The 26,499-nt window shown below is 37.5% G+C and overlaps 1 protein-coding gene across 4 annotated transcripts in view; it reads right to left on the minus strand.

The window, feature by feature from the left end:
- cadm1b (cell adhesion molecule 1b) overlaps window positions 1–26,499 on the minus strand; it is a 198,643-nt gene that overhangs the window by 5,140 nt on the left and 167,004 nt on the right. For all 4 annotated transcript variants that reach the window (XM_051863540.1, XM_051863537.1, XM_051863538.1 and 1 more), the window contains one exon: window positions 9–134. In XM_051863540.1, the coding sequence (XP_051719500.1) occupies window positions 9–134 (126 nt within the window). The remainder of the gene's footprint in view (window positions 1–8; window positions 135–26,499) is intronic.

Genomic DNA, 26,499 nt, shown 5'->3' on the forward strand with positions numbered 1-26,499 from the left:
TGATTTACCTTTGTGTCTCGCAAAATATCGTCCGAGAACAATCAGAAGACAAAGCATGGCGAACACAACCACCGCGACAACGCCGCCAATGACGGCGTGATCAATTTTCTGTGGCGCTCCATCTGGTCTTGAATCTATGTCAGAGAGAAACACAAACACAAAAAATGAAGGCACCTTGCACTGTTGTCGGTTGGGAATTCAGTGTAAGATTCCCTGGAATAGTTGCCAACTGATGTTATTCTGTTTTAAATAAATTCATTAATGACAGTTCATTAACAGTTGTCCTAATTTAAACCTGAAATACGATCTTTAGACTCCAAAACACCTCTCGGTATATCTGACAGATGTTTTCACTTACTCTTGTTCGTGACATTTCCTGTAAATGTGTAAATAGCATAACTGAGACTTAACACATACTCAAACAGAGTTTGTTTGGTTTGATTCTGAAACCAAAGCTGTCAGAGGCAACACTGACCCTCAGGAGATAAAGTTGCCAGCCTATGCGGATTTTAATGACAGAAACTATAGATAGCATAGATGCGTGGAAAACGCAAAAAAACTGTTCCTATAATGGCCAAACACTGTGGAAAAACAGCCAGTATGCATTTTAAGTTCTATCAATTTGACACATTAATTAATTGTGGATAATTATAAAAAGTACAATAAAAAATAAATAGAAATAAAAACAAAATAGCTGAATTGATTGACAGGTCTAGCATTTACACTATAGTTCAAAGCTTAGAGGTCAGTAAGATTTTTTAATGTTTTTGAAAGAACTTCAAAGAAGTCACTTATGTTCACCAAATTTATAAGATCAAAAATACAGCAAAAACAGTAATATTGTGATTACATTTAAAATTACTGTTCCTGTGATGCAAATCTGAATTTTCAGCATCATTACTCCAGTCTTCAGTGTCACATGATCCTTCAGAAATCATTCTAATAGAAACATTTCTTATTATTATCAATTTTGAAAACAGTTATGCTGCTCAGTATATCTTTGTGGAAAACATTATAACCTTTTTATTTATTATTTTTTGTTTTACAGGATTCTTTGCTGTCACTTTTGACGCATCCTTTCTGAATAAAGTTATTAATTTCTTTCAAAACAACAACAACAACAAAAAAAGACAATATATGTATACATATATAGAGATTTTTTGTGCCTTATATTATGGTATCGGTCAATTTTATTATATAATATTAATATATTTTATATAATTAATTGTTCATGCTCATTTCCCCTATTTTTATAGGGGAAATGCCATCATCTAATCTTAATGTATTAATCTTAAATTATTAATCTTTAAAAAAAATACTAATAATTTTTAATAATCTGTTAAATAATCTTTAGCAGATCCCAAAATTAATAGGCCCTATCCATTATTTATTTATTTATTTATTTTTCCTGTACATGATAATGTTGTAATGTCCAAATTCACTTAAGGCATTTATAGTGACTGATTTTATAGCTTTTAGTGTTTTTTTTTTTTTTTTTTTTAATTTATTTAAAAAAAAAAAAAAAAAAATTTTTTTACAGAATTTAAATACTGGTGCATTCCTGTTTTTGTATATAGCCAATTACCGTTATTGTAGCTTTTGGTACCATGGCTCATATGTTTTTTTTTAAAAAAATTTTTATACAAGAGCTTGTAAGATTGTAAGAGAACAGACAGAAAATAAACCCTGCACACGTTCTAATTACACATTGAGTTTCCTGATGAAGTGCCTAGCAACCAAACCACAAGAAAGAATGTAGACCTGAAAGCAAGGACTGAAAGTGCCTAAACAGAACCCAGACCTATATATTTTTCCTTCAATATTACTCATTCAGTCTTGTAATCAATAGCCTTTCATCAGGCATAAGAGCGATAAAGAGTGCCCTTTTCCATTTTCAGAATCAACAACAGCTAAAGCTTCAGTGACCGAACCACCATTTTCCATCAAGCCTCATCTGATCTACAACCAGCATTTCTTTCTAGTTAATAAGAACATGTATGGTGCTCTATATCTAATTAGCCTACACATTACATGTCTGTGCCGATGACGGCGTGCAAACAAGATCTTTTGATGAACCCGTTTCTGCCCGCAGCAAACCAACAAAGCCAGCCCAGCAGGATGACACAGTCTACTAAGATGCCGCTTTGATATGAGCCACAGAGGTTTCTGCATTGATATAGGACAGGGAAGCCCTGCATTGCATCATGTTGCACCAGAGGCACCTCTCATGGCTCTGGCAGCCTGTTCCCAGGGCTAATTAGCATGAGACTAGGAATGAACACAGCGGAGAGGAGCACTGTCACATTCCATTCTCTCCGCAGTGCCGCCCCCTCCCGTTCTCCGCCGGCCCGGTTCCGCCCCTCCTCCCCCTCCTGCCTCCTGCTTGACACCAGCAGATAAATTAGCTGTCCAGGGGCATGGATATCTTAGCCTTCGAGAGGAAATTTTAGGATGAATACAATTTTCTGTGACTATAAAGCGCATGTGTAACGGAAAGCTCATATATGTTAGTGTTAAAGACGTTGATAGCAGCGCTCCACCTCTTCATGACAGCCATTTTGTAATGTGTATTCTGGACTTGGGAACCATGGGGCCAAAACATGCCTGCTTTAAACGCCACGCAGCTGGCTTTACACACCGTTCTCACGTTAAGCAGACAGTGGGATGCGATTGGGATCATATATGTTAGATGTTGACAACAGCGTTTAACCTTTTTGTGACCTCCCAACCACCAATCGGATGCTGTTTGTAATGTATATTCTGGACTTGGGAACCACGGGGCCAAACATGCCTGTGTTAAAACAGCACATGGCTGGCTTTAAAAACCGTGCTCGTGTTAAGCAGGTGGTGGGATGCGATTGAGATCATATATGTTAGCATTTAAGATTTCGACAACAGCATTCCACATTTTCATGACCTCCCGACCACCAATCTGCTGCTGTTTCGTAATGTATATTCTGGACTTGGGAACCACGTGGCCAAATGTTCCAGCTTTAAACGGCATGCGGTGGGCTTTACAAACCAATCTCGTGTTATGCGATTGGGATTATATATGTTAGCGTTTAAGACGTCAACAACCATGCTCCACCATTTTATAACATCTTGACCACCAATCGGCTGCCATTTTGTAATGTATATTCTGGAACCACAGGCCCAAATGTGCTGGTATATTAAACTGCGCACGGTGGGCTTTACAAAGCACACTCATGTTAAACAGGTGGTGGGATGTGATTGGGATCATATATGTTAGAATTTAATACGTCGACAACAGCATTCCATCTTTTCATGACCTCCCGACCACCAATCATCTACCGTTTCGTAATGTGTATTCTGGACTTGGAAACCACTGGTCCAAACGTACTTGTGTTAAACAGCACGTGGCGGCCTTTACAAACCGTGCTCATGTTAAGCAGGCTGTGGGATGCGAGTGGGATTTATTAGGAAATAAAGAGGACTTTTGCCTGATTTACAGCGGGGTGAGGCGGGGGGAAGACTTGTGCACTGCTGCGGGGCCCGAGAGCTCATGTTTTATGAGTCTCATTCTGCATCTGTGCTGAAGTGACTAATTAAACTGCAGGCCACTGTCATTGCAGCAGCTGCGGACCAAAGTGAAACAGCCAAGCTATGGAAGTAAAATAATGACAAATGTCTTTGAAACAAAAAAGCATGTTGAATTGCACTATTTGAAAAACAAATGTGTTGCAATAAAGGGTTAGTGCACCCAAAAATGAAAATTCTGTCATCATTTACTTACCCTCATGTCGATCCACACCCGTAAGACCTTTGTTCATCTTCGGAAAACAAATGAAGATATTTTTGATGAAATCTGAGAGCTTTCTGTTCCTCTACAGACAGCCTATGCAACTGACACTTTGACGCTTCAAAAAGTTCATAAAACATAACGAATCCATATTTATTAGGGGTGGAATGGTTCAGATTACTCACGGTTCGGTTTGTATCACGGTTTTAAGGTAACGGTTTTGGGACGATTCGGTATGTGCTATGTTCAGTAAAAAATAGGACAAATCATTGTCAAATAAAGATAAAGAAAATAAAAACAAATAATCTAACTAAAAGAAACAGCACAAATAAATACATCAGAGCTAAGATACAAATAAAATAAACAATGCTTTACAGGTTTTTCAGCTATCTAACAGCTTTCAGGTACAGAAATTGTAATCAAATATAAAATAACACTGAATATAAACTTCTATGAATAATTAAATAAAGATGAAACATTATTGAAGTTACAAAATCTATTCAGTCAAGAGTGATTTCTTCATCCTTTGTCGTTTGATTAACATTAAAAACACAGAGAGCAGGAATATTAGTCTTCTGTCCCTTTAAATCTGTTCATCATATAAAGTGATCGAGTCGCTTCAGAAAATTTGGACTAAACCACTCAATTCATATGGATTAATTTTCTGATCTCTTTATGAACTTTTTAAAGCGTCAAAGTTTCAATTGCAAAGCTCATCAAAAAGATCTTTATTTTCATTCTGAAGATGAATGAAATTCTTACGGGTTTGGAACGACATGAGTTTGAGTAATTAATGACAGAATTTGGATGAACTAACCCTTTAACAGTGCTTGCATTTTAATGCATTGTATTTTCAAGGCTTGCACTTTTAGGGGCTGAAACTCAGAATGGTTGTATATTTAAGCTGTGGATATTTCAAATGAAAACACAATTTCATTATTAAAAATTCAAGAATCCGTATTCACCTTGCAGACTTCAGTCTGTTTAAAAATACCACCTACAGTTTTCAGTCCATTTTATTTTATTAAAAATTCACTTTAACAAATTCAGTGGATCAAATTCAGCAGAATATTCAACACTGCACATCTGGGAACTGAATAGCAGTAGAGAACCAATGCATAATCTCCATCTGCTGTTAGTCACCTAACCAGCAGGTGGTGCAAACAGGTGACGTCGAAGACCAAAACAACAGGTAGAGTCATTCATTCATTCATTCACTTACAAAAACTGATTTACAGAAATGGTGCAAGTGGTAAGTATATGTTTATCGGATTCAGTATATAGTCAGAAAAGCTGATTAAGACACGAAAGCTGCGCTTACATTTAATTCAAAGTCTTCGTGATTACTCTTATCCCTGCGTACATGTAAGCAACGTTTTTCGCCATAACGGAGATTCATTATTTTATTTCCTTAACTTTATATCATGGCTTGTGCGCCGCTGTGCTGCAGTAGTGGGGTTGCCCTCATACTTCATACACTCCAGGATTCTCCTCACTGTGGGACATTCTAAAATGCTTAATGTGAAAACACTGGCTAACAGTGATGTAAGAAGACCAAACTCAGTCAATATACACCTTATCGATGAAGCATACTATATACAGGCAAGCCCTGAAAATACAATGCATTAAAATGCAAGCACTATTAATGCAACGCATTTTTTTTTTCAGTTAGTGAGGGGCAAAGACATGAGAATATAAGGCTTATGCATGACCGGCCGATATAGAGTGGTAGCCTTTCTGTCTATTTCTGGCATTTCCCGCTAAAAGGCACTTCAAAAAGTAATCAGGGAAATCTTCAGGAACAGAGCTCGCAAATCTGTTCGCTCGTCCGCTTTTATTGGATTTTTAAATCTAGATTCAAGTTTCCACACAGGTCATTCCCTAGAGTTTCAACTCAGGGCTACGAGAGAAAGGCACACTGATGAAATGAAAACGGAAATTTCTTTTTAAACAAATCACAGCCCACCCAAGGACACCTGGGCGAAACAATGTGGCTAAAAAACATAAATCACACGGCATTTGACTGAGGCACTGAAAGACAGATTTTCCACAAGCGAGAAGATTTAAAAAGAAAAAACATTGAGGAGAAGTTGAACATGAACTCATTCGGATTCGGGCGAGAAAGGACCACAGTCCCGGGGTACAAAGAGAGACCTTTCCAAACAAAGATTGGACCCTGAGCATGTGGAGCCTTTGAAGCATGTTTTCCTGATAGAGTCTCTAAATTGAGCTAGCGGGCCACAAGGGTGACAAAGACATTTGCTACTATCTGCGACTCTCTGTGAGCTAAATCACATTCACATAGCGAATGCAAAGCGCTGCCAAAATATGCTCTAAAAGCAGCCTGCTACATGCCACAAAGCATATGGCTGGTGACATTTTTCCGCTGAATTGTGTAGATGGAATGATAAAAATGCCAAAAGTCTAGAGCATACGTCTACAGTGTGTCGGTGAGAGGCCTTTTCATATCAAACTTGAATCCATTCAGCTTTTCTGAGTGACTTGCTGCACACAACTGGCTTGGTTTGTAATCACATTAGTCAACTTCAAATAATAATTCATTTCCTTTGCACCGCAATCAAGGCGGAAAACTCTTGATCGGAGAGAAAGGCGCTTCCGTGCGTTCCCTTCCCTAAACCGCTCAACTGGAGCACTTCCTTTACGTCGGAAAGGAAAAAACAGAGGCTTTGAACCGGGGAGACTGTAGAGGTGTCGTTTACTCCAAATGAAAAGAAGTGGCATCTTTGATAAAATCAGCCAGACTTATTTTGGCACCTTGCCGCCTACTGAGCTATCTTTGGCAATAGGACTAAAGAAGTGTTGAAGTTGTGTAGCGTTTCAACAAGTAATGAAGAACTTCGCACCTTGATTGAAATACTTCTATTTCTGGCTTTTATTTTGCATTACGCTGATGCATTATTACTGGGTGAAAAGCTTCTCTTTAGTACTGTTGACATGGGTAATGATAGTAACTAATCTCTTTGCTACATTGTATTTGGCTCTTTATAGCTCTATCTACTATAACCCAATGATATTTTTACATGATATATGCGGCTCAAGTACTTCATCATTAGACCAGTTCTTATGGAACAGTCTTCAGTCTTAACATAGTGGTTGTATTTATGCAACTGGCCCCTGATATCTTTCCAGAATTTGTGGGATTACAAGCACTGGCAAACCCATAGTTCAAGTTCAAATTGTAGCAGCCTGCAAATGTGTAAACATGATTTTCATAAGGGCTTTTCACACTGCACTTAACCCCGGGTTATTATCATTCTAAATGCTGCTTTTAACCCCGGGTAAAGGAACGTTTCGCACTTGTAATTTAGAAGTGGGGTTACTGCGCTTAACCCTGGGTTATTGTTGTTCTAAACACCGCTTTTAACCCCGGGTAAAGGAACGTTTCGCACTTGTAATTTAGAAGTGGGGTTAACCCTGCATTGTGGTGCCAAACTTGTACAGTGTAAAACAATGCGGTTTTAGAATATTATGACTAGATGCTTAGCAACGGCTAACCAATAGCGTGCCTCATATTCACATGTTTTGGACAGTCACAGAAACACTGCACATTGTATAAACAGTAAATTCAGTGTTTGAGAGGAAAAATGTCAAATGCTGACAGAAAACACCACAATTTGAGTGAAGAAGAGACCATTTCATTCTTACCTTTATAGTCCGAAATGTCCATTCAGCACAAACTCGATAGTACAGTCGGCGATACGAGGATGCGCAATGCTAAAGCTATGAAAACAGGTCGCGTGCTGCGTTTATCCAATCAATGACACTGACACCGCAAATATGCAAATAAGAACGGTAACCCAGGGTTTAGGAATGTAAAATGTGAAATGTCATGATACCCAGGATTAATTGTTAACCCCGGGTAAATTATGAGCAGTGTGAAACGTGAAGCATGATAACCCAGGATTCCGTTTACCCGGGGTTTAGAATGACCCAGGGTTAACTATTTTCAAGTGTGAAAACCCCTATAGTGTACTGACACACAAAAAAGTGTGCATTGGATTCCTAAGCTGCGACATGCAAGACAGCAGAGCATGAAAAGTTCAGTTCATCATCTACAAATATCAAACTGCAAACATCAAAACATAACAAATGTTTCATCATATTATGCTTGTAAAAAATATATTTTTTCAGAATACATGGCATGGATTCATTCTAGGTTTCATCTTTGTGTTCTATTTACATCTTTTGCTACCTGCTCAGCGAAAGCTGCGCAGTAAACAGAATATCTTGTTGCTATGGTAAGCAAGTGTCAAGCAAGAAAATGTAAGTGTGAGTATCTACACAAAATAAAATGCAGAAACAGTCACACACTCTTATCTAATTAAACTCGACACATACATGCACAAATTGTGAAATAAATCCAAAGTAATGAATTCAGTGTAACTGGCATCACAATATGTGAAAAATAACAGCTTCAAAAGGAGAGTGGCATGGCTGCCTTTTCTCGTACCTAAAAACAAAAACACCGCAAGTTTTTGTACCGCATGTAATATGCATAATTCATGATAAGGCTATTAAGGAGAGCATGTGGGAGGTGTATTCCACATCTGGTTATGGCCTACATTATGACTAACTCACTCAAGCCCCACAGCATGAGCACATCTATAGCCTCAGATTACCCCACCTCAGATGAGTATGTTATAACCCACATTCACTGCCTGACTGCTGCCTGCTGAACGAGGGCAAGACGAGGATTGGAAAGTTCAGAGACTCAATGTAAAATGTCGACACATTTTACTTTTTTAAACTCACTGTAATAAGTGCTAGAAATAAAGTTGAAGCCACAGGGATCATCTCAGTGAAGGAGAGTCTCTGAGCTCAGTATATAACTAGAGGATCTTCATAGATAATGTAAGAGCTGCAGTGCTGTTAGATTGTTGATCAGTGTTGAGGTGTAACTAACTAAAAGTTGAGTTGAGTGAACTTAACTTCATTTTTCAGAGCACCAAAACTCCACAAACTCTATACCGGCATGGTCTTTGCTAGTTTAGGCCGAGTATAGCTAATTTACCAGTCTAAAAAGTGCCCAAAACAACACAAAAATTAGAAACTAGACCATCCTGACCAAAAATCACATTCACACTATCCTCTCTCTCATACTGATATATGTAACATTCTTAAGGCCCTTTCACACTGAACGCGAAATTTGGTGTGAATTTACGCCGCGATGACGCTCTTGAAACGAAACAATAGATCCCTATGGAGCCTTTCACACTGGGCACAAACATTCGCGACACAAAAAAGCAAGGATTTTTTTTTCGACCTGTGTGTCGATTTTTTTCCCCGTCGCTTCGCGATGAAATGGACCGTCCAATTAGATTTGAGCTTTAGATCACGTGCCAGGACCAGCTGCTGTTGCACAGAAGGGCGAGAGTGGTGGTGCTGTTTCGAAAACTAGTGTAAACAAACACCGGAGAAAAGTATCCAGGTTTATTCTCACATGTTCTTTATACAAAATGTCATTTCTAGTCATTTTCCACTGAATTATGTGATCACTGTCCGTTTTCTTCCATGTGCACGAGTGTTATGATTATAAGAGCGCGTTTTGGATCTGTCAATCATGTAATCATATCTCCTGCTCTTCTGTATATAAAAATTTAGAGAAACATTTTGTACAGATGAAATATGAAGGCAAATAGATATGATTATGACGTTTTCTGTTTTCTGTTTTTTATGCAGCTCGTGGTATTTTTATAACAATAAAGGATGTTTATGACAAATGATAAGCAGATTTAACATTCAATCCATTATAAAACATACAAAGAATGCACGTCTGCCCATTATTGAATCAAAACCCACTTTAGATCATAATCAGAGGTTATTAAAAAAAGTCCATGATGGTTTAAAGTGCGTTTTGAGCAAAGACATTAATAATCATATAAATTTTGAAATGTAGCTTGATGCGAATTGTACCTCTAATTATATTTTAAGATGTATTCTTGTAAGCATTAGATAGTTTCTCTAATGTAGTACCAAACTTTATTTAACTTAATTTAATGCTGTAGCCTATAATGCAGCAGACGATGTTAAAGCCATTTCCGAGACACATACATGAGGACAAATGCATTGTTGGTCGGCGCCACCTAGCGTGCAGGCGTGAATTAGCAGAAGATGATCAGTCGTTTCGCGTTCGGTGTGAAAAGTCCATTCTTCCATGATTCGCCTCACTTTTTCGCGTCGCGTTCAGTGTGAAAGGGCCTTTACGTTTGTTGCTGAAGTTCTTGTTGTCAGTTGTTAATTTTATACTAATAAATCGATTCATCCTAAACCTTCTCATTTGAAAAATCTGCATTACGAGATATGAACTCAATATTCTGGCTTTTTTTCCCCTCAGAATTGCGAGTATATATCCAGCAATTCCGATTGTTTTTTTCTCAGAATTGTGATAAACTTGCAATTGTGAAGTATGAAGTCTGAATTGGGAGATCTTAGATCTTTTGCTTACATCATATTCGTGCTTTAATAGTAGGGTAATCGTCACAGGTTCCATCAGTCCAGTCTGTCCTTTAATGGCTTGCATTTGTAACCATAAACGTCTGTGTTTAGCTTAAAATGGCGTCTTCGACCATGGTATTCTTTAAAAATGAAGATCATCTTTCCGGTTATGACATACAAAGGCATAATGAGAAGCTTTTTTGTCTTATTACATCGATTTCACCCATTTTCTTCCAGTTGTTACCACTGTTTTTTCTGCCACCAATAAAGCGCAATAGTTATAAAATTTGTTAAATGCTGCTGATCATCAATATATATTTTTTGCACTCAGCTATAAATTTGGCTTTTTTCTAGTTTAATTATTTATGATCTATTATTTACTCTATATTTATTATCGATTCGTTTTATAATTATTTAATCTGTCCATTGTTGGATATGGTCACCCTAATTAAAAGCATTCATGTATTCACTTTTTATGCCAGAAAGTACAATTTACATTCAAATTATAAAAAAAAAAAAAAAAAAAAAAAAAAAAAAAAAAATTATATATATATATATAATTATAGGGCTACTTCCCTCATATAGCTTTAATATATTTAGCTACTTTTGGTATCTTGTAGTGTAGTTACTGTTTCAAAAGACTAGCTTGACTTTAGTTGAACTACTTTTAATTATAAGTAGCTTGTAGTTTGACAAGCTGTAATTTCCAAGTTGCTTCTACAACACTGTTATTAATGCAGGGAAACACAAAACTGATCCACAGTAGTGCTCATGAACACAAGTGTATGTTATTCAGTTGTCATTATGCTGAAAAGATTAGTTTACGGTTTGCAATTGAGCTAAATTAAAAAGACAAAACTGAATGGGTGAATATTTTGGAATACAATGCAATTCTAATTATCTAAAACACTGAAGCACATGCAAGACAACAAACACCTGCTCAACTCAATTTGCTTTTGAAATCTCTCTCATGGGTTCATCTCATTAACACACAATTACCTCTCAAACAAAGCAAGACAATGGCACACAGCAAAGAGTTCAGCGCTCCTCTTCTCACATTCACAATGGAGGAAAAAATGTTAATCTTGCATCGGCTAATGTTTGAAACAATTCTGTCAGTTTTGGTATGACTTCAGATAACGGTTGATTCATCCCAGCTGCAGACTGCGGTGGTCTGTGCCGTAAAATAAAGTGTCATTTCTCATTGATGTTGCCGTGTGAGTAGTGTTTTATTATGGCAGAATTCTGACAGTAGAGTGATAGAAAGGGAACTAAACATTGACACTGACATTGTCACAGGAGAGCGATGAGTACATTCATCCTCCATTGATTCCTCTGCAGTTGCGTTCCCTCTGGAGGCTATAGACACTTCTGCGGGAACCTCTTCAACAACAAGAAAAAACTTCACCAATAACTGATGAAATCCCTCTTCGCTCGCTCAGATGGTGCACAGCAACGTGCTTTCTAAACTGTAGAATAAATGTAAAATAAAATATTGCTGAAAACATTCAGATTAAATTAGCATGATTTTTCATGTTGTCCAGGACCAAAGAAAGTATTGCTAGTTAAATCCAACACAAAAACAAAATGTATCCAATATACAGTATATTCCTGGTATTATTCTAAAAATCAATGTGTCATCAATATGGCCTATATATATATATATATATATATATGCCAATATGTATTAGGATCTCCTAGTATATTAGTATATCCTTACTTTTTTATATATATGTGTTTGTAATGAACCAAGCAAAATTCACAGCCAGTGATCACAGTTAATTGAATGACGCTAATAAATAGACAAGTACCTATACAGGCATTTTCAGTACATATAGTGCTTAACAAATTTATTAGACCACCACCCAATGTAAGGTTTGTGCCACAGCTGCCCTAAACTAACAGTAAAAAACAAAAACAAAATAATTTTTTTATGTTTCTGTAATGGTTAATCAACGCCAGTATGTGTAAGCTCTTTAGTCACAGTTGTGTTTCTAATGCTAATATAATTATTGTTGGGAATTCAAAGATAGACCTCACAAAAGTTTCATCAAAAGCAAGTCTTTGGGACTAACTAGAAACTATTTGGAAGTCAATAACAGAGACTGTGGAAAAGTACATAAAAACAAACCCAGCAAGAATGCAAGCTGTTGTCAAGGCCAAAGGAGGCAATACAAAATAAAAATAAAATATAAGATTTTTTGGTTATTATGTGTGAATAAAGACTATTTAGTTGTTTCAGTTTGCCAAATAAATGACAATAACATTTTTAGTTTTAAAGTTTTTGACAGATTCCTAAAATATGTTTGCTTTCTCTTTATGATGACAGGTGGTCTAATAAATGTAAGAACTGTATTTATATGTGTTTCTTATGTGTATATATATATATATATGTGTGTGTGTGTGTGTGTGTGTGTGTGTGTGTGTGTGACCCGTGCTGGCAAAATGAGTCGCAATGAACACATTTTCAAAAATGAGTTATTGTTATTCTGACTGAGGCCCTGTTCACACTAGTGTGTTTTAGTTTTAAAACGCATAAGTTTTGCTACGGTTACGCCTGTCGTTTACACTATGCCGGCGTTTTCGAACCTCAAAAATGGAGACTTTTGAAAACGCTGCAGAGCCCGTTTAGTTTGAAAACGCCGGGGTTGCGTTTCAGTGTACACGGACCAAAACTTTTGCGAGTTTTGAAAACGATGGCTGGCTGCCCACGTTCGCTCTGTGTATCCTTGACGACCGTGTAAACAATAACATGGAGACTGAACTGCAATCTTTGCTGGTTTTGTAGTCATTTTTAGCAGCCATTGTGCAGTTAAACTCAACATTTTTTTTTTTAACACCGCAGCTACCTACATGCGCAAGAATCAACTCTTTACACTTGTACGTGCATGCCCAGTGTGCATGAACAGTCATGTGACATGCGTTTCGGCCGTGTAGTGTAGACAAAGATCGTTTCTGAAACGCTTTGGAAACGCCAGTGTAGACGAGGATCGTTTTCATTTTAAAATGCCGTTTTACAAGGAAAACGCACTAGCGTAAATGGGGCCTGAGCTACACCTGTTTGAAGTCGATAGAGTCAGCAAAGTAAATTTTTAGAAAAATCGAGTTAAAGTTTTCTGAAGGTTCCGAAACAAAATCACCTAGCAACCAAACCTTAAAATCCCTGGTAATAAATTTGGCACAAACCAAGTCTATACCCATATCTATAGGAAAAATATATATATTCAACTTTTTTTCCATGATTCCACAATTGTTTGATTAACATTATTGAAACAGACAGCCTATATATTAAGACCTACTTTATCACACGGATATAATATAAAGTTACACATCAGATGTTTTTCCCCAACAGTTAACAAAAGTTCACTTAAGACATAACAGATCATGTTTGTGTGAATACTCACCAAGATAGATTTTTGAAATACTGTAATTCTGTGTATATGTGTATGTATCGGGATCACGCACTCTCTGAGGCGTCTTCGGATCTGTCATTCAGCGTGAGTAAGATTGTTTTGTTTACATCAGCATGAGTTTGAAAATCACATCTCATTGGTTCAGACTCATGCCATTGAGAATTCAGTAAAGTTGGAATGCTGTGCTTTACAACGATACCAAAAGCGAAAACTGAAGCCCAAAAGCGAGCAGAGAAAAACAGCATTTTTCATGGTCAAAGGAAAGGTACTTCTCTCAGAAAACTTACAAATAAAGAAAGATACTTTTAGATGTTTAATTGCTATTTGGAGCATTGGGATCACTAGATGAGGGCTGAATTAACTTATTTTTGTGAAAACCTCAATTTTGACCAAAATTGACATTTTTCACAAATTTTGCCAATAGCTCAATATATATATATATATATATATATATATATATATATATATATATATATGTCTGTGCCTGTGCGTGTGTTAAAACCAAGCAAAATTGCCACTGAACTTGACAGCCAGTGATATATTTTCATTATATGGAAAAACAAAAACAGATCTGACATTTTCATAAAATAACACTGTTTTTGTTCCATGAGAAAAAGTCATACTACCCATACCCACATAAAAAATAACTATTATTTATTATAAAACTTTGCTCACTTTGTAAAAGCATTTTACATAAGTCTGACATTTAAATGGATAAATAATGAATATATCATTAAAAACCAAAACGCCTTTTTGATCCTGCATTGACAAATGAATCTTGTGTGTAAATAACTTTTCAAAAGTGTCATTCTCTCAAATGCCCTCAGTTTGAGTGGTCATCCCAACCTAGATTTTTCCAAACTGAATATCCTTTTGCACTTGGAAATATGTCACATTGCAGAAGTAAAACTGTGAAGGGGGTTTCACGATGACTTTGAAGGGCTCGCTGAGGACACCAGCATCCATCCAAACCACAACATTTACATGACTTTATTGTTCTGAGCAGATGCTTTCTCACCAAGGTGACCTAGAACAAACAATACGGCACTAACGCAACAATATAATTCACACAGAAATTGGTGAGGTAAACACCAACCAAAATCTCCCTAGATCCATCTCCTCTTCTTTCTTGACAATTTAGAAGTCATTTCTTTGTAAAAGGCAACTCTATCAAACTACGTTCGCCATCTCAACTACTGCACTCCTAATGCCTAAACCGTATCGACGGCAGAATTACTCTTGACAGAGAGCAAAGACCTAAATGAACACATAAACAAATAAGAAGTATACGAGGGGAATGCGAAGAGGGATCGGTGCGCTCTTGAGTCATGATGACATCTCATGGGAGATGATGGGGGCTGTAAGCTGTGCTGGCACTCAGGTGAACACCGCCAAACGGGACTAAATTACAATCCGGGCGCGCTGACTTGACTCCGTGCCATGAATTACTCATCTTCCCTCCATTTGCACCCGGCACTCATTTGCTCTCGTGCAGCATATGTGCTCCATGTCTGAGTGGCTCGCAGACGGTCGTGGCCTCAGCCGCTCGGCTTGCTGCTCCCCCTCGGCAGACAGGCGTAATTAAAACCGCACTGCTAAATGGAAGCTCAAATGGTTGCAACCTGTTTGTAACGGCGGAACAAGTTTCACTGAAAATTAATCACCTGAGAAAACGCCAAACTGTGCTATGATGAAGCTGAAAGCGCTGCGGTTGAGCCGCAGTGACAGAAGGTACTCGGCCATGTCTAATATTGTTTGACTTTAAAGACAAAGAAGGCTATAAAATCAGCATAAGTTATGCTACTAACCAGCCCTCTTGTGTTGATGGATAACTTGCAAATGGTCTCTTTGCTTTTTGTTTATTTTGGCATTTTTATTTCAGAATGTTGCAGGTCTGACACAAACCTGCTTCTTCCACATGAGCATCATGGTTCAATGTCCATGACATCTTTTTGCTACTTTAGGCACAATGTATACACTATTCTAATGCTTTCTAAACAACAGTAAATTATAATTATTAACAGAGGATGTCATGTATACTCATTTGGATGGGATTGGGATCTAGTATTGTAATTTTGGTTTTGACAAAACCCACTGAAATAAACTAGACTTGTATATGTGATATGATTATAATATTACAGGTGCTGGTCATATAATTAGAATATCGTGAAAAAGTTCATTTTTTTATTGTAAATTATTTTAAAAAATGAAACTTTCATATATTCTAGATTCCCTACATGTAAAGTAAAACATTTCAAAAGTTGTTTTTTTTAATTTGTTGATTAGAGCGTACAGCTCATGAAAGTCCAAAATCCAGTATCTCAAAATATTAGAATATTTACATTTGAGTTTCACTAAATGACCATCCCTACAGTATAAATTCCGGGTATCTTTTGTTCTTTGAAACCACACTAATGGGGAAGACTGCTGACTTGGCAATGGTCCAGGAGACAATCATTGACACCCTCCACAAAGAGAGTAAGTCACAGAAGGTCATTACTGAATGGGGTGGCTGTTTACAGAGTGATGTATCAAAGCATATTAAATGAAAAAGTTGACTGGAAGGAAGAAATTGGGTAGGCAAAGGTGCACAAGCAACAGGGATGACCGCAAGCTTGAGAATACTGTCAAGTAAAGCCAATTCAAACACTTGGGAGAGCTTCACAATGAGTAGAATGAAGCCGGAGTCAGCGCATCAAGAGTCACCACACTCAGACATCTTCAGGAAAAGGACTACCAAGACACTTCTGAACCAGAGACAACGTCAGAAGCATCTTACCTGGGCTAAGGAGAAAAAGAACTGGACAGTGAACAGTGGTCGAAAGTCCTCATTTCAGATAAAAGTAAATTTTGCATTTCATGTTGAAATCATGGTCCCAGAGTATGAAGGAAGACTGGAGAGGCACAGAATCCAAGCTGCTTGAAGTCTAGTGTGAAGTTTCTTAAGTCAATAATGATTTGGGGGGGCCGTGACGTCTGCTGGTGTTGGTCCATTGTGTTTTATCAAGTGCAAAGTCAATGCAGCTATCTTCCAGGAGATTTTGGAGCACTTTATGCTTCCATCTGCTGACAAGCTTTATGGAGATGCTGATTTCCTTTTCCAGCAGGACTTTAGCACCTGCCCACAGTGCAAAAACCACTTCCAAGTGGTTTGCTGACCATGATATTACTGTGCTTTATTGGCCAGCCAATATGCCTGACCTGAATCTATGGGATATTTTCAAGAGAAAGATGAGAAACAGTCGATCCAACAATATACAGATGATCTGAAGGCTCAATAGTGCCTCAGCAGTGCCACAGGCTGATCACTTCCATGCCACACTTCACTGATGCAGTAATTTGTGCTAGGAGCAAGTCATTTGCTGTAATATGTCCTGCTGATCAAGTATTGAGTGCACAAAAGAACATACTTTAAAGAACTTGAACTTTTCTGTTTTGCAAATCCATTTTTTGATTGATCTTAGGAAATATTCTAATATTTTGAAATACTGGATTTTGGACTTTCATGAGCTGTACGCTCTAATCATCAAAATTTAAAAAAAAAACTTTTGAAATGTTTTACTTTACATGTAGGGAATCTAGAATATATGAAAGTTTCATTTTTAAAAATAATTTATAATAAAAAAATGAACTTTTTGATGATATTCTAATTATATGACCAGCACCTGTATGTATATTAGTAAGGGAAGGAACTAATGAAGGTGAGTATCACACCCATGGCCCTACGGTCCATCGTAATTGAGGTCCAGAACTCGGTATTTTTCCAAGGTGTATATAATAAAAGTTGTGAAATAACTGCCTAATATAGTATTAACTCTACTTTAGTGCTTCAAGGATATTGTATGGCACCAAGATCTTCTCATCTGAGCTTCCTCAGTGGTTTGTCACCGCTCGTCAATGTTTGAGATCAAATCAAAGTAGGCGGGCTTTAATTCACAGAAACTGCTAAGCATGAATTCCAGTGTGACACTTCAGTTAATGGTCATAAAGTGCGAGATAAGATGTAAGATGTAAGATGTAAACTAAACATTTCATATTTGACAGCAGTTTTAGGATATAAATTTCAAACGACTGAGAAAAATAATCAGGGTAATAACTAATAAACGTTTGTCTAATTTCACCATTTTGAATTAGCCTATAATTTTATGTGATTCATGTAATAATTAGGCCTATCATTTACATGATTCATATAATTATGTGAGGGGACAAGAAACATTATTGAAGCCATTTTCATCATATTAGGCACAAGATTAATACTTAATTTTAGCATTTACTCTCCCTTTCAAGTGCCATGGGCACAGAATGCTGGAAAATAGAAATCCCAGCCCAGTTTCAGTTAAAATTAAGTTAATCTAAATTAAAAGAAGTTAAATTAAGTTCATAAAACTCAGAACAATGAAACAGTTCAGTTTACTTAAAATATATCAGTTCTGTGAACTTGAAAGAAAAAGAAAGTGCTAAATACTCATCAAAAGTTAATTTGACTGAACTAATTTGTTTAAGTTTGTCCTGCTCAAACCAATTAATTATTTTGAGCATTAGGGTTTACAGTGTATGTTTACTTTGTTCACTGACACAGATGAAAATGAAAAAACTATCAGTCAAAGCTCAGCTTTAGGAGGGAAAGAGACAGGGCAATATAAGGAGACTGAGAGAAAAAGAAAGAGTGATGGAGATGATGGAGAGAGCAGGTATTGACAAATAATCTACTGCCTACTGACATGGTTTTAAAGGTATTGTTATACAATTTTTTTGGCTTTCCAATGTCTTGAAAAGCACATATGTAAATCAGAGAAATCAAAGTTTTCTCAAGGGACGATGCACCCCAACCCTCCTAACTAGCTCAAATTTGGGACCGCGGTGATTGTAAAACCCTGCCTACGGCCCTGATCACACCTGACATGATGCTGCTGCTAAATTGCCTGTTCTGAGCTGTTTGATGGGATGGCAGAAGTGCTTGAACCACCAACTGTTATTTTACCCAGAAAGTTGGCAAGAAGGTATAAATTCATAATGAAGGTGCACCAGGCAGCACAGGGAGAAATTTTGCTTTAGTTACAGTATTCATCGAAGGTCAAAATGAGTAATGAAAAACAGTGTGAAAAAAATACACATTCATATCCGGATGGGAATAGATTTTTTTGGTAACACTAATGAATAACCACACGGGAACAAATGAGTAACACAATATAAACATTCTAGTAACTGCTATTAACTAACAAGAAACTGAAAAGTGAGTAACAGGGCTTAGTTGAATGAGGTAGTTCACTATTAGCTAACCAATAACTACATTTTTTTTTCATACCTGCCAGAGGACTACTAAGAACTACTATATACAGGTTCATAATTAATGTGAATAATGCATAATGTATAATTAATTCTAAAGTGAAGATCATAGTAACCCACTAGTAATGATTCAAGTGTTACTACATCATCCTAAAGGAATTACTAATTATTTGGAACAGTATTCTAATGTGAAAGGCATGATAACTCTTCAGTAATGACTGAAGCCATTGTAAACTTTTGAGGTTTTGGATAGTAGTGACTCGAGTGAATAGTAATGACTCCTGTCCGAATAGCCTACAGAGTTAAAGATTTACAGGAAATATCATTTACTGTTGTCTTGAACTTAAATGACTGCACTTCATGTACTAGACTGTAAATGAACCACTATGTTTATGAATAAGCCTTAAATATGCTTTAGCAAATCTCTTTAACAATAATACATATGGATGATATCTTAATTTCTCCCAAGAGAACTGTACTCGCAAATCCCATGACACATGTTAGCTTTCTGAGTGGAAACAAACCCTGGAGGCTTTTAAAACGCACCGAATAGATTAAAACAGTCTGCTGCGTAAAGACTGTATATATATATATATATATATATATATATATAATGCATTATTTAGATATACTTTCGAGATCCAGAACAATCTTCTGCCTTTTTAATTGCCTGAAACGCTAAATTAAATGCATGACACCCAAACATCTGCTATCACACACAGCTACCTGGAGGCCAACCTCAACTAAACAACATTGGAAAAAAACTGTGAATAAACTGAACTGGCATAGAAAATGCTGCTAATCAGATCCACGTGTCAGTAGCGACTCACAATCTGGACTGAAATAAAAAGAAAACATAACTAAGAAAGAATCACACAGCAACTTCCTGAGGAAAAAGAAAGACTCTTTACCTTAGCCAAGGGTTCACCATTATCCATCATCAGTGTATCTCAAAATCACACCTTTCCTGTCTAGAAATTAGCTTCCGCCTCACCTGAGGGATCTAAATCCCTATCTGCAGGAAATCTGCTCGGACTAGAAATAGTCAGCCGGAGCTGAAGCTGTGAGGTGAGGTCCCAGGAATTGGGTTTTGTGAGAGCACTGGGGATTTGATCTATCTGTCTGGTTGAAGCTGGTGTCCTCAGAGCACAGGTGATTGGTCTCTCTGGGGCAAAAAAAAAAAAAAAAAAAAAAAAAAACCTTCAACTTTGTATGAGTATTAAAAACAGGACAAAAGCCTGTCTGAATCAAGCGCCCGCTGAGCCCTGGGGCTTTCTGGGAAATTGTAGAGGCAGGTACTGCAAAAGATGTTTGGTTTTTGAAATGTTTAAATTACTAAGTGTACTTCACCGTGGCATTTGCTCCTCCTCCATAGAAAACCATATTTAGGCCTTGAACTGTTGCCTGCTGCCTGTTGCTAGGCTACACAGTTAGGGATGGAAAATAAAACACTTATCAAAAAAGAGAAAAGTGCACTTGGGGTGTGAAAGCATAAACTGTGAGAATGAAAGGCTAAATGTCTCACATACCAGTGACAAAACCAAAAGGAGGGTGTTCTGTTTGACACCGGTAAAGAAACCTCAATTAAAATGAAGTATGCAGAGGCTGCAATGAGTAGCATATTCCTCACACACAAAACATTACTGTGCTAAGAATAACAGAGCAAAGAAATAAAAAATGTTCACCTGTTTTATACATATCTCTGTGTGTGAATTAAATATCTTTATATAAAAAAGCCAATTGTCTTTTTTATAACACTTAAACATTCTTCTATAGATGAAACATGGATATTAATATCATATTATTATATCTGGAAATGATTATATACACTTTATTCACAAAAATTATAATATGAAAATATTATATACTTGTTTTTCTCCATATAATTTCTTCCAGAATACTTTAGTCTTTGAGCCAAACAGCATGCCAGTAAGAATTATTACATTAATGATGATTATGTTTTGTCACATAACTTTTGTTGGAATAATGAAATTCCTCTGTTGTGTTGATTTTTTAAATTGCAGTTAAGTAAATTCATATTCCTGTCATTCCAATTTAACATCCTGTAGCAATTCATTTCAAATATACAAAGTTCTGTCATGAAACTCTAGATGGCGAAGGCTAATATGTCCTTAACTCAACCTGCTTGCTATCATGTCATTCTCTATAGGGCACAGCTGATTGGTTCCTGCTGTATCAGTAGCCAATGAGCTCGCTGCTCAACTTTTAAATACTTGGTCAGCATTTGCCTTAGCAGTGCAGTGAGGTTTCAGGGGGCTTTCACACTGGGCTCGTTTGCCACGGTTCGAGCCCAGGTGTGATTGTCCTCGGTGCCTCCCGCAGCGTTGGTCTGGTTTCACATTAAAATTGATTCTATCGAACCCTGGTGCGTTTGTGTTCATCTTACGTCATCACAGACGTGCACGGTGCATGATAGAAAACAGAATGCGGGTCAGTAAATTGTGTTTTTTTTATTATTTTGGTGCTATTATGGGCAGAAGAGTAAACAACACTTGCGTTTACTGTATGTGCGCTGCATGTAAACGGTTTTCCGCTGCTTGTAAGCAGACTATTTTTTAGGAGACAGCTGACCATTCATTTGCCGCTCTGATTGCACTCGCAAACCGCAAATACACTGCAGGCTCACTCCTGCTCGAACCCAAGGTAAATCATCAATACTATCATCTCTTACCTGTGTTTTATTTAAGTAAATACATTACAATCGGCGAAAACGCATGTGCAGGTTACTTTATTTCCTGAACAAGTGCGCACCCGAGTCTGTGTTGCTTTCATACTTATGCGAACCGAGGCACAGTTCGAGTGCAACCAAACTCAGACCACCTCCTTCAGGTAGTCTCGGGTTCGGTACCCCAATGCGCACCCGGGTTCGCATGACAGCTTTCACATTAGCGATTTTTCATGCAAACCGTGCCCCGTTTCGTCAGTGTGAAAGCCCCCTCAGAAACCCTCCACCTTCCCCAGCTCCAACTGCATAGATCTGCTACAGGTAATTCCTGTATGCTATATTGTACAGCAGCAGCATGTCTTACTTGCTCACAGCAGTGTGTCGTGTATGTACTGGCAGTAGCAAGTCCCGTACTTGCTCTGAAGCAGCAGCAATAACCAACAGCAGCAGCGTAGCAGATCTATTCCGCCAAGACCAAACACATCAACATTATCATACCTATTACCATGCCAAGCATTCCGAGAGTTGTCATGACAGAAACATATTTATGAACTCAAAAGAAGCCAGTACTTAAATTCTGATTTTTCACTATCACATACAATATTCAGGTACATTGGTTCATGTATATGTAACCCCTCCTGTTTGAACCGTCCGCTCTAAGCGGGACTCGAACCCGGGTCCACCGGCATGGGAGTTGGGCTCTCTAACAAGGTGGCTAAAGACCACAGACTCTAGTATCAGTTGCTAGAGCGCCTCTTGAGATCAGGGAAGTGAGGTTTACATGCACAGCTCTTACTGGCCTACGTCCGGTACACTCACCCCCCTAAACCTCACTCCCATCCGGGTCACGGCACCAGTGTAACCCCTCCTGTTCAAACTGTCCTCTCTAAGCGGGACTCAAACCCGGGTCCGCCGGCATGGGAGTCGGGCGCTCTAACAAGGTGGCTAAAGACTGCAGCCTCTAGTATTAATCACTAGAGCTCCTCTTGAGATCAGGGGAGTGAGGTTTACATGCACAGCTCTTGCTGGCCTACGTCCGTTACATATATATATATATATATATACTGTATATGTATTCAGATGATAATAAAAGGCCTAAAACTCACTGAAGCCTGTGATTTTAAATGTGGCCTCCTACAGCTTGTCATTATGCATGAAGGGAAATTACATGACATGTGATAATCACTTATCTTCCCCATACACAACAAACTCAAATTATTTTACAACATGATGAACCACATGCACTCAAGGTGGCCCTTTTTTCCCCCTAAGAACGCACTGCGGCAAGAACGTGAATCAGGTCTTCTCATCAGCCCCTGATGGCAGTTCGTTCACTCATTATTTCCCCCACTGAAAAAGCTTCCCGTACTGAATTGATTCGCGGGGCTTTCATCTCAGTGTGTTTAAGCTAAGTGACATTCTCGCACATGTATGACTGCAGCATGACGGTAGACTGTGATATTAATGTGGGCTATGAGAGCGGACATGAAAGAGCAGGAGCAGCAGGAGCGCAGAGCCGGCTCAGATGTATGCGGGAAGGGTAGGGGCTCTGAGCGCGCTGGGCTGTCTGGGCTCATGAGGCAAGAGGCAGGTAGGAGGAAAAAGCGTGCAAAAAGAGATGAGATGAAAATAAACAGGACAAACAAGAAGCACAGACTGGGCAAAGGCCAAAGATGCAACGAAACAACAAACAACATGAGGCGCCTTCTCAAACAGCAGTGTATAAAGTTTTATGGTAGGGGGCTGGGAGGCGAGATGAGCTTGGTGGTCGGCTCGGCTGCGTGGACATCAAGCCCAAAGGAGGCCGCTGTCAATAAACACAGAAACACAAGCATGTTTGAAATCTAATTCTAGCGTACTGCATGCTGTGCTATATAGTATGTGAAACAGTATTAATTATACAACAAGATATGTTGCATACAGAGTAGTATAGCATCACAACATCGTCAACATAAAGTACACTTCACAACCTCCTTCTGTAGATGTGCAACCAGAAAAAAACAATTTTGGGAGGACTATATTTTATTCATCAGGACTTGATTGGATTTGTGAGATCAGCCAAAAAACAAATAAACAATATATATGGATGGATGGATATATATGTGTAGATGTATGTATGGATGTATTGATGGATGTTTGTATGTATGGATGCATGTATGGATGTATGGATAGATGTATGGATAGATAGATGTATGTGCATGGATAGATAAATGGATGGCATTAAGTTCATTTATGATTTGCTGTCTGTCTGAACCAAAGAAATAAAAGCGAACTAAGTGTACCATGTTCAGGGCCCTATGATTTCTGCAATGCGGAAAACACGGACGGAATCGAGGAATCCATTCATAAAAACAGACTACCGTATGACGCGGAATGTCACGGAATTTGTCAAATTTTGGATGATTAAATCAAAAGTAGGGGGGTACACTTACATCAAATTGCGATATGAACTAGTGTCTGTAAATATTAAACTGCAAAAAGGCAATGTTCAAAACATGAACACAAAAACTTTATCTCCAGAGCTGCTCTCAGAGTCACTTCGTGAGCATTTTACCATTTAATTTGAGAAAAAAAAACTATTGTCATATATACACACAAAAACTTCAAGATCACAGCAACCCGTCAAAATAAAAGTTTGGTTTAACTTGTATCAGAAATATAGCCATATTATTTTCATTTCATTTCATATATTACTATTGTAGTACTACGTACTATGTAGTCACTATTGTATTACTATTGTATGGTATAATGTATTTCTTAATGACAATGTAATACTACTACTAGTACAATAATTATTAAGATTTTAGATTTGAAGGAATAATCACACAATTTTACAGTAACATTATATTTTTTTTTCAAAAAATACTCTGGGTTTATTTAAATTTAATTTGATTCCAAGTTTTATGCCTTCATTTGATTACCAGAAAAATTAAAATACACAGCACAGAATTTCTGGGGGAAAAAATTCATAGGGCCCTATTATTGTAAACAAATTAATAAAGTTGCTTTTTATTAATTCAATTAATTAGACATGTTTTTGATTAAACCATTAAAATGGAATCCAGAAAAATTTAAACAGAAAACAGAATTTGATAAAAAAATAAAACAGAGTATTTCAAGTATTTTATAGAACCCTAAATATTGAATTGCATAGCATCATATTTTTTTCCATTGCATCGTATCGCATTGTGTTGAATCGAATTGAAATCGGATCAGATCGCATCGCATCATAATAGGGGTGAATAGTATCGCATCGCATCGGTAGCTGCTTTACATGTATCTTTAATGTATTGTATCGTTGGCTATGCATTGAGATGAGTATCGCATCGGCCTCAGTTATGGAGATGCATGTCCCTAGGATGTATGTATGTATGTATGTATGTATGTATGGATGGATGGATGGATAGATGTATATATGTATGTATGGATAGATGTATGTATGTATGTATGGATAGATGTATGTATAGATAAATGTATGTATGTATGTATGTATGTATGGATAGATATATGTATGGATGTATGGATGGATGGATAGATCGATAAATGTATGTATGTATAGATGTATGTATGTATGTATGTATGTATAGATAGATAAATGTTTGTATGTATGGATGGATGTTTAGATGTATGGATCAGCAAGGTTTGGCCAGTTATCATCTCGGAAATAAATATGGTTATTTTGCTTCTTTAACTGATGTATACTATACATTTTCACAAACCATTGATCATCTGGGCACTTCATGCATATGGAAGATGTATATACTATGCTGCATAAAATATATATACACACTGTAGAAACAGTAAGATTGGTGTGTGGTAGTTTGCTATTTCATAGCCTACATTCTGCAGAACATCTACATGTATCATTTAATGAAAGCACAGGAAGGTAAAATATAAACGAAGGGTTTTTTAAACGTCACTCCACGTGCAGTAATCACAGTGGATTCGGCTCTGAAAAAGGCTGCGCGGTTTGTGGCATTTTTCACATTTGATGCTGTTCTTTGTTCTCTAAAAATCAACAGAGGAAACTTCTCTGAGGAGCTCATATGGGGTGACCAAAGGCAACATCTGGTACAATGTTTTCACATCTGATTAGTACAACTGCATCTGGTGGGAATTCACAGTGATTTACTCTATGTGGGTACTGTGAAGCTTACTGTGTGACACCATGCTGTTACAATGAATGACGCCTGATAATGAGCCACCGCTGTGTATTTCTTTTGAAAAAAAATAAAATCTTTAATAGACTCTGTCTTGTCTAAAGCCAAGTGCACACTGTGCGACTTTTTTCTATCCTTTGCAATTGTTGGTTGTCAGACTGTACCATATGAGCCTGGCGAGATCTTGTGTAGAAGCCAAAGCAGACCGTGCGACATCAACCATCTTTTATGTCAGACTCAGGACTTTGGTCACAATTGACAGGGTTGACTGGGCATTTCACATGATCAACCGTGTCAATGACACTTTTCAAGCAAGCCATTGTGCTAATGTTAAAGTTTGTCAGTGCTTGATGAAAGAGTGAATTTGTGGGCTGCTCATTCTTAAAAGCAAACTCAAGGTACTTGTAATAATACAATCAATGGGGAAGGGCATGATAAATAACAAGATGTTTAAATTAAATATCATAGAGAAGCTAGCGTCAATGTCTATTTCTCTCTCACACTCATCATCAATTGCTGTACTCCTATTGGTGCTTCATTACATGGTCAGAACTTCATAGTGTGCCTAGATTCATTACAGGTAATCGAAATGCAATCAATTTATTAGGGTTTTTCCAGTGTAGTCCAGTTCATGAGCAAATGACTCTTTTAAACAAACTCTTTTAAGTGAATAAGAACATGCAGTGCAAGTGTAGTCGAATAAATGATTTACTGAATCATTCAAATAAACCCATGAAC

This window comes from Ctenopharyngodon idella, chromosome 15 (assembly GCF_019924925.1).
Source record: "Ctenopharyngodon idella isolate HZGC_01 chromosome 15, HZGC01, whole genome shotgun sequence".
In the NCBI taxonomy this organism is placed as follows: domain Eukaryota; kingdom Metazoa; phylum Chordata; class Actinopteri; order Cypriniformes; family Xenocyprididae; genus Ctenopharyngodon; species Ctenopharyngodon idella.